At 34.2% G+C, this 8,694-nt stretch overlaps 1 protein-coding gene across 1 annotated transcript; it reads left to right on the top strand.

Moving 5' to 3' along the window:
* Positions 1 to 522: 522 nt before the first annotated feature.
* Positions 523 to 5,201, top strand: Ubc2 (ubiquitin conjugating enzyme 2). Its single transcript, XM_011497388.1, has 6 exons — positions 523 to 775; positions 2,975 to 3,109; positions 3,224 to 3,274; positions 3,542 to 3,674; positions 3,756 to 3,903; positions 4,902 to 5,201. Exons 2-6 carry the CDS (start codon positions 2,979 to 2,981, stop codon positions 4,997 to 4,999), a joined length of 561 nt encoding a protein of 186 aa, XP_011495690.1. The 5' UTR covers positions 523 to 775; positions 2,975 to 2,978; the 3' UTR covers positions 5,000 to 5,201.
* The last annotated feature ends 3,493 nt before the right edge of the window (positions 5,202 to 8,694 follow it).

Here is an 8,694-nt window from a genome sequence, read left to right on the forward strand (position 1 = left end):
TACAATCGAATAGTTTTGGAAGAAAATTGTGGGAGGCTGTTATGTTAAAAGGTGGCGCGCGCATGCACGCGATGACCGTCAAAGTCTGGCCTTTGTCTCGCAAATACCCATAAAGCTAAATTTAAAGAGAAAAGCGATGTTAGGATTAATTGTACGAGCCAAATGGGAATTGCCTTGGAAATCCAAGCTTAAAGAGACTTGCATTGGGTTGTTGTTACTTTAAAACCTGACCGACCGTTGACAATCATTGACCATCTCCCTGACCGTCGATTCACTCTCGGCAAGAGTGAGCGAGAGAGACAGAGGGACGAACGTACATGACATACAGTCATACGTACGTGCGAGACACACACCGGTTAACTTCCCGTGAAAGCTAAAAGAGAAAAGGAGTGGGTCGAGGAGCAGAAGCTTCAAACAAGAGAAGATTGCACAACTCGCTAACAACCTATTTATTCTGTGTCGTTGAACGTGCCTCCGCGGCAAATAGTGCAAAAAAAAAAGAGATATCGGGGGAAAAAAAAAAAAGGCAGGGAGGCAGGCACACGTTAAAGCTACCGGAGCGCCGGCTCCCCTTCTCCTTTACTCGCGTCGTCTATCATAAAATATATATTATACAGGCGAGCGAGAGGAACGAAGAGGAGTGTGTGCGCGAAAATCGGACGTGCGTCCTCGTCCTCTCGACACTCCGGGGCACGGAGGTAAAACTCTTATATACCAGGGGCGTGTGTTTAGCATATAGTGAACGTACATCATTGACAACACGCACGATACAGAGGTACGTGGGTTTTCGCAAAACTCCTCCGCGCTATTTATCTCTTTTTTATTAACCCTTCTACCTCTTTTCGTATCTTCCATTGTTTAGGCTCGGGCTGTTTCTCTTCTGCCCTTCTTCCTCCTATCGTCCCACCCTCGCTCCCACATCTCGCTACATCGCATGTACTCCTACTTACTCTCTATCTATCTCTCGCTCTCTCGCACGCTATATCCCTCCCGCCCTCCAACGCTGGCAGCTGTCCCTCTCTCGCTCGCACTCTGTCTCCACACTCTAGGGCATATCTATATATTAAACCTTTATACCTGCTATTTCATTTTCTGCGCCTACACATACGTGTTCTCCATCTTTCTCTCTTTCGGGAGAGTCGTTTCTCTCACTTCGTGTGGCGCTCGCTCGCTCGCTGGTGGTTATTCGTCTGGGCAAAAGCCGAGCTGGAGCGAAAGGTGCAACGCGTGTTCAGGGAGGACGTCGATTACACCGCGGCGCCTTAGCCTGTAATAAGAGAAGTGCCGAGAGAGAGAGAGAGAGTGCGAGAGTACGTGCGTGATTATCTTTGATATATATGAATGCATGCATGAACACACACATATATATATATATATATATGCATATCGTGCACACGCGCGCCCTAAAGTGTAGCAAAGATAGAGATCTCTTTTCTCGCGCTGGTCGCGGTTCAGCGCCCTCGGTAAAATGACATTTTATTTTCATTACAACCGGGTTAGCACTTGGCGAATCGTACGGATTGCAATAACCCAAAACGCGTATGTATGCATGCATGTCGGTGCGGTGCGGTGTGGTGCGGTGCGGTACGGTGCGGTGCGGTGCGGTGCGATGCGATGCGATGTGATGCGATGCGATGCGGTGCGGTGAGGTGCAATGCGATGTAGTTCGGTGTCGTCCACGTCTTCGTCTTCGTCTTCGTCATCGTCCTCGTCCTCGTCCTCGTCCTCGTCCTCATTATCGTTATCGTTATCGTTATCGTTATCGTTTCTCTTCAGTCAGTTTCATTCTCTTATTTCGTTTTGTGCCAAAGAGACGTTTCTATCGAGAGTTACGCCGTTTCTGGATACCCTCAATTGAGTGTTTACAGAGGAACAAGTTTTGATATTCCTTACTAACGTTGGCTTTCTAAAAGCCTTAGAAATTTCGGTTCGCGGTGGAACTAAGTATTTTCACCTTTCATTTCTACTGCACTCGATTTGTCTCGCGACTTACTTCATTCTTGGAGTTAAAAAAGCTAGAGGCCACTTTTACAATACTCTCATCCATAATGTGGCTATACTTGGTGTTGATTAAATTTGATTGATTTGTCTACAAACATGATTTTTTTTTAATAAATTGATGAAATTTGATTGATCAGATTAGGATATTTTAACCATAAACTCAGAGTTTGAACAATCGATGGATTTTTAATTGATATTTTTCTTTTAATTAATATAGCTCTTAACTCTTTATTATAAATGAATTATAATATTCTGTAATTAATTTTGGAATTATTTTTTTTTTATTAACCATTGGATAATTGGTTTTTTTTTTTTATTTTTACATATCATATTAATCAAGAAGAGTGACGCATCTTTATCTTATTAATTATAAGTTTTTGTTTCATAATGTGTTGATTGAAATAAATAATCTAGTTTTAGGAGTACAATTTTAATGATATGTAAGTTATTTAAATCATTCCAATCAAAGTATTTTTGCTTCCATTGATATTTATACTGTTTGAGTTGTTTCTTAGGTATAATTAATTATTATATTTGATGGATTGCAAAGTTTTTCAATGCACCCTAGGTCACTTTTTTTAATTAAACGCCTGCGATCATGATAATGGTCAAATGCTTTAATACACATCTATTGTAATGAAATTTTCATGACAATTTAGTAAGATACTTATTAATAATTAACATATTGTCAAACATATTGTATTAATGTAGTCCAAATGAAAGTAATTTGCTCATAATTTAGGCTTCCAATATATTCAGATACATTGTATTATTAAAAATAATTAAGGTTCTTTTATTTTAATTGTTAAATGTATACTTATCGATTCGTAATAAGAAGTTCTATATCCATAAACTTTGTTTATTTATATTAATTTTGTTTACAAAGCATAATCTCAAGTTAAAGTTTTGAGGTTATTTTATAATTGTTAGTCCTTTATAGTTGTGACAATAGATTGTTTTAATTTTTGTTTAGAAGTATGTCGTCAGGGGCTGGGTCTAGTGGAACCGGCAGAGGCCGTGGATCATCATTAGCCGACAACAAACCAGAAAATAAAGAGGCGAAACCTAATCCAAAGATGTCTAAGGCATTAGGAACCTCTGCAAAAAGGTAACTCTTTTACAAAACATGTACATAATACAAAAAATTATATGCAAGTCAGAATGCAAGATAATTTGTATCGGTTATATGAAATAATGTTAAATAATAATAATTGTTTTACAGGATACAAAAAGAATTAGCAGAAATTACTTTAGATCCACCTCCAAATTGCAGGTTAATAATTTTCCTTGGATATTATATTTTTAATTTTAAATATTCATATATAGAACGTAAGATTTATTTGTCCCTAATGGAACAGAAATTTACAATTTAGAATTTTTCTTTTCTTCGTTAATAAATACTATAATAAATATAATAAATATTCACTTGATATTTTATGGTGAAGGGTTTGAAAGAAATTAAGAATTATGATTAAATGTAAATTAATATATATATATATATTTGTGTTTTTATATTTATTAATAATATATTGTCTCCTAGTGCTGGACCTAAGGGTGATAATTTATACGAATGGGTTTCAACAATTTTGGGTCCTCCTGGATCAGTGTACGAAGGTGGCGTATTTTTTTTGGATATACATTTCTCTCCAGAATATCCATTTAAGCCACCAAAGGTAGATGAATAATTTTGATAAATGGCTTAATGTTACTTAATCAATGAATCCTATTGCAAAAAAATTTTATCTTTATTCTAGGTGACGTTTCGAACGCGTATTTACCATTGCAATATAAACAGTCAAGGTGTTATATGTTTAGATATTCTTAAGGACAATTGGTCACCAGCATTGACTATATCAAAAGTTTTGCTGTCCATTTGTTCTCTTCTAACAGACTGTAATCCGGGTAAGTCAAGAGCTTTTTATATAATTTTCAATATTTATGTACAGTAACAATCAAGTTTTTTACAATTATATATTAAAAAATCCTATAAGAGTATGGGCTTATAAAGATTGATAAAAATAATTGATAAACTATTGCTTATATTAATGGATTATATTATATAGATTTAAGCAGCATCGTGTTGCGTTGTTTAAATCTTTAAGAAACAAATATTGATAAGATAAAGAAGAAGAAAATATTGCCTTTTAACCAATTATTGTAGATTAAACAAAAAATCGTATAGGATATATAAATATTTTGCTGTTTATTTTTAACACTAATTTTATTAAAGTGCGTACGTTCTTCATAAGAGATTGGATTGTAATATTAATTAAATAAAGAATTAATGAAATACAGTATGAACAATCTTAATCTAGATTTAATTTGAATTAAATATGTCTTGAAAATGTATCTTGAAAATATTTAATATTTCTTAGTGTTGTGCAATATCATAAAGCTTAATTGTTTAGAAAGGGCAGAAATAAAATTAATGGCTTATTTGCTTGAAATTAAAAAAAAAAAAGATTTAATGGAAAATGTTTGAAAATGAATAATAATTTGCACTTAACATCCTTTTTCATGTGCGTACGTATAATTGACTATTATTACGTATATCATATTAGTAGTATTATAAGTAATAATATAGTAGTGCTATTATACGTATAATGGACTATTATTATACAGAATCATTAAATTTGAATTTTCATGAATTGTGATATTGAAATGTAAAATTTATTAACAAATTATGACGTAAACATTGAATAAATTAAGCCCAATAAGTAAGCCATGTACATTATCAAGGAATCGACGAATGTATTAGCCTGACACATTTTATCGCTCTAACTATGAATGTCTGTGCATCTGCAACTATTCCATACACATTTAACTATTATTTCGTGAAAATATGCTGCCATGAAAGCACTCACTACGTATATATATATATATCTTCCTTTATGTTACAGCTGATCCCCTGGTGGGTAGTATAGCGACGCAATATCTACAAAACAGAGAGGAACACGACCGTATAGCACGCTTATGGACCAAGCGTTATGCGACATGAGCAAGCTCGCGCGAGAACTCGAAGAACTCCTATGAAATCTCATGCCAATTTTATAGCCCATACTATATTCAGAAAGCTCTGATTCGGGTAATTTCTAAAATGTTTTTTCTGTTAAGATTAATAAGAAAATTTACGTAGAAGTTCAACAATGCGGAAATAAACTCGCGAATCGTACGTCGTTTATGTTCATTTGCCAACATTAGTATATACAACAAATTTAAATGTTTTTTTTTTTTTTTTGTATTTTTTAATCATTCTTTTAACGATCTTCGATCAGCGCGTCGACGCGCGATGACGACGTCATGTAGGGTTCGTTTCTCTCGTCGACGAATGGGAAGAGAGACGAATGCGCAAACGGACTTATCTTAAAAGACGCACCGTTTCACGTATATGGTATTTGTCTCGCGCTTCGACCAAAGGTCTTATACATGCACAGTGTGCCTGAAAACGATCAATGTAGTATGTGTTGAGGCATGAGTCAGGAGTATTTTTATTTTGAAGATGAGAATTAGGAGGACATGTTAAATTACAAAATAAATGCGTGCGAAGCTGTATGAGAGCGAGCGAGAGAGAATGTGTGTGTGTGTGTGTGTGCGCGCGCGCGCGCGTGTTCGTGTGTGCGTGCGTGCGTGTGTGTGTGTGTGAGAGAGAGAGAGAGGAAAAGAGAGAAGATGAATTTTAGAGGACAAGAGAAAATACCACGACGAGCTAGTATTTAATTCACACGAAATATAATAAACGATAAATTCCTAAGTTGTAAGTAATTAGGTACTTAGGCAGTAATGACGAAAATGAGAATGTCAAGGGCCCGACTCTTCCGACCGTAGATTCTTTCATCCTTCGACGCTCAAGATAAATGCTTTTCCCTCAGCTTCTTTCTTATCGTTGCTTTTAAGGGTGGAATTTTCATTACGTATACACTTCATTAACGGAAATAGTTTTACCGTCTTTTCTAATTAATCTGTTATTTCCTAAATAGCTTTAAAAAATTTATTGGAGCTTCGAAGAATTTTTATTGCTTAATGTATTATTAATTTTCGAGATACTCATCAATTTTTATCTCGAATACTTGATGTTCTATTGAAAATTATCTTGAAAAAATTACAATAAGTTTTTTAAATCATCAATTATGTAAGGATTCAATTAACGATCGGACTCTGGCGTGTTTTTTCTATAATAGTCTAATTGTTATATTATAAATCTATCGGAGACGAGCCTTACGCACAGTAGAGCTGAGTTTAAGTCAATAATGTTTACTTTACTGAGTTTAAGTCACTAATGAACTCCTTTATATTCATATAGATTTTGGTGCTCTCAGCTATTCATTGATAGCTCATATATCTGATAGCCCTATTGTCATTACGCTTTTGTAATAAACTTCGACATTTATATTTATTTCAACATCACAGAGTCCTTTCACTGTATAAGCAAAGTTCGCGCGTTACCGACTTTTTTTCTTTTCTTTTCTTTTCTTTTCTCCTTGTCTCAACTTTCGAATTGAATCAAATTTAGGTAAAAGTGCCTACTATATCAAAGGGATGGAGAAATTGCCATTTATTGCTGCAAAATATTTTTTAAATAATTAATATTTACGTAAATGTCTACTTTAAACTAAATTACCTATATGAAAGAAGGGGCGAGACTAACTAGAAAAAGCGCAAAAATTTTTTATTCAAAGTACGTTCTAATTATTGCTGAATCGACGCCCAATCGATGCCTAATACACTATTCCGACTGCAATCTCCATAGAATAATCAAGAACATTCAAATCCCACTGGGAAGCGTACTTACGAAATTACGAAATTTTATTTAAGCTCTATCCAAGCTCATATGATCATCCTATATCTACATATATATATATATATATATATATATATATATATTTTAACGCAACAAGCGTTGACTTCGTTTATATACTTAAATGAATCTGTGCTAATTGAACGATCTAAAGATCTTATTGTTTGTACAAAAGTTTTATCGTGACAATGTATCCAGTAGTACAGATCAATCTGTAAATCCTTTAATATAAAACAAAACAAAACAAAACAAAACAAACAAAAAAATAATTTCAATATTTTTAAGGTACGAATCCTATTTAAAGAATATAATTAATGGCACTCGCTAACGTAACGATTGACATTTTAAGAAGAAAAATGAATAATATTTTTATTCGTAAATAGTATTAACTTTTTGATAGTAAAATACTTCATTTACATCATACTTATAATTAATTTTAAAAATTAGATCTACATCATTGCATCGAAAATTGTATGATAATGTAGACAATTTTAATTGAAGCGAATGAAATAAAAATTTAGTAGTCAACGAAATTTGTGTATACACGCAGATTTTGTAAGTACGACGGGTAAATGAGTCAAATACGTTAGGGGCCACTTACTAAACAAAACAACAACAACAAAAAAAAAACAAAAAAATAAAAACAAACAAGGCACAAAAAAAAATGAAAAAAAAATAAAAGAAATCAAGTTTAACTGTAAATAAATAAATATAATTTTTGTTTTTTCTGTACACTCACATATGTGATCATCGTGGAACGACGGATTTTTTTATTCATATTCTCGCCTTCTCTTTTTGCTCCTCTGCAAAACACTTTTTTTATACAATCAACAAATAATGAGAGTTGTGTGCGTATGCGTGTGTCCGTAAATTTTCAGAGATGATCGAGGCGTTAACTGTTAGATAAAATATAAAAAGAAAATAATTAGACAGAGTAAACGAGAGCAGGACGATGAGGAAGGAAATAACGACGGAATTAATTAGGAAAGTTAATACCGTTTATCGGGAATTATAATTTTTTAATTAAATATGAATAAATAAAACTGGCGTAAATGTTCAAAATTTGTGAATTTCGCCACAAAAGGAATGAGTATATGTAGGTTTTTCACCAGCGAATAAAGAGAGTCGATCGAGAAAAGCCCGTCGATAAAAATCACTAAATAACGTACTGACTTTTTAAGACATTCTTCATGCTTCCACGTTATTTTTATATAAGCGATAGAGTTTTAACACACAAGGCGGACTAATCCACTTTGTAAATAAGTGACTCTGCGCGTGTAGTCGTTCGATTATAAACTGTAGGTGTCTGTAAGATATAAAGTGTATCTTAATAATTGTTAAATTCGAAGTGTTAGAGGGCCAGCTCGCAGTCTATAGCGAACACATGAAATTTATAATTAAGAGAATAATTAATTTACGGTCTGCGCGGCTTAATTAAGATTTGACTGTAGTGACCACTTGAATGAGACTACTATTGGATGAAGCAAACGAGAGGAGAAAAATGAAGTAAGACGGGAGTCTCGATGATGCGATGCTGTACAGGTCATATTTCCGTAAAAACAATCTGTCGCGTCGAAATGGCGAATAACAGATAGAAATAACGAAAAATAAAGAAAACGGAAAAAAAGTGTTGTAAATACCTCAGGCCTGAAGTTTTTTACACTTCTACTACTATTACTGCTGCTGTTGATGCTGCTGCTCGTGCTGCTGCTGCTGCTGCTGCTGCTGCTGCTGCTGCTGCTGCTGCTATTACCCGAGTTTTTATTAGAAAAATCGCGACTCGCGTACCTCGCGCGATTTCTCATAGAGCTGCCGATATTACAAATGCACCTATATGTTGTTCCTTGTTTCGTTTGAAAGAAGAAAAATATCGCGAGGACGAATGTTGCGCGTAATAA

Source organism: Ceratosolen solmsi, unplaced genomic scaffold, assembly GCF_000503995.2.
Source record: "Ceratosolen solmsi marchali unplaced genomic scaffold, CerSol_1.0 scaffold47, whole genome shotgun sequence".
NCBI classification, from domain to species: domain Eukaryota; kingdom Metazoa; phylum Arthropoda; class Insecta; order Hymenoptera; family Agaonidae; genus Ceratosolen; species Ceratosolen solmsi.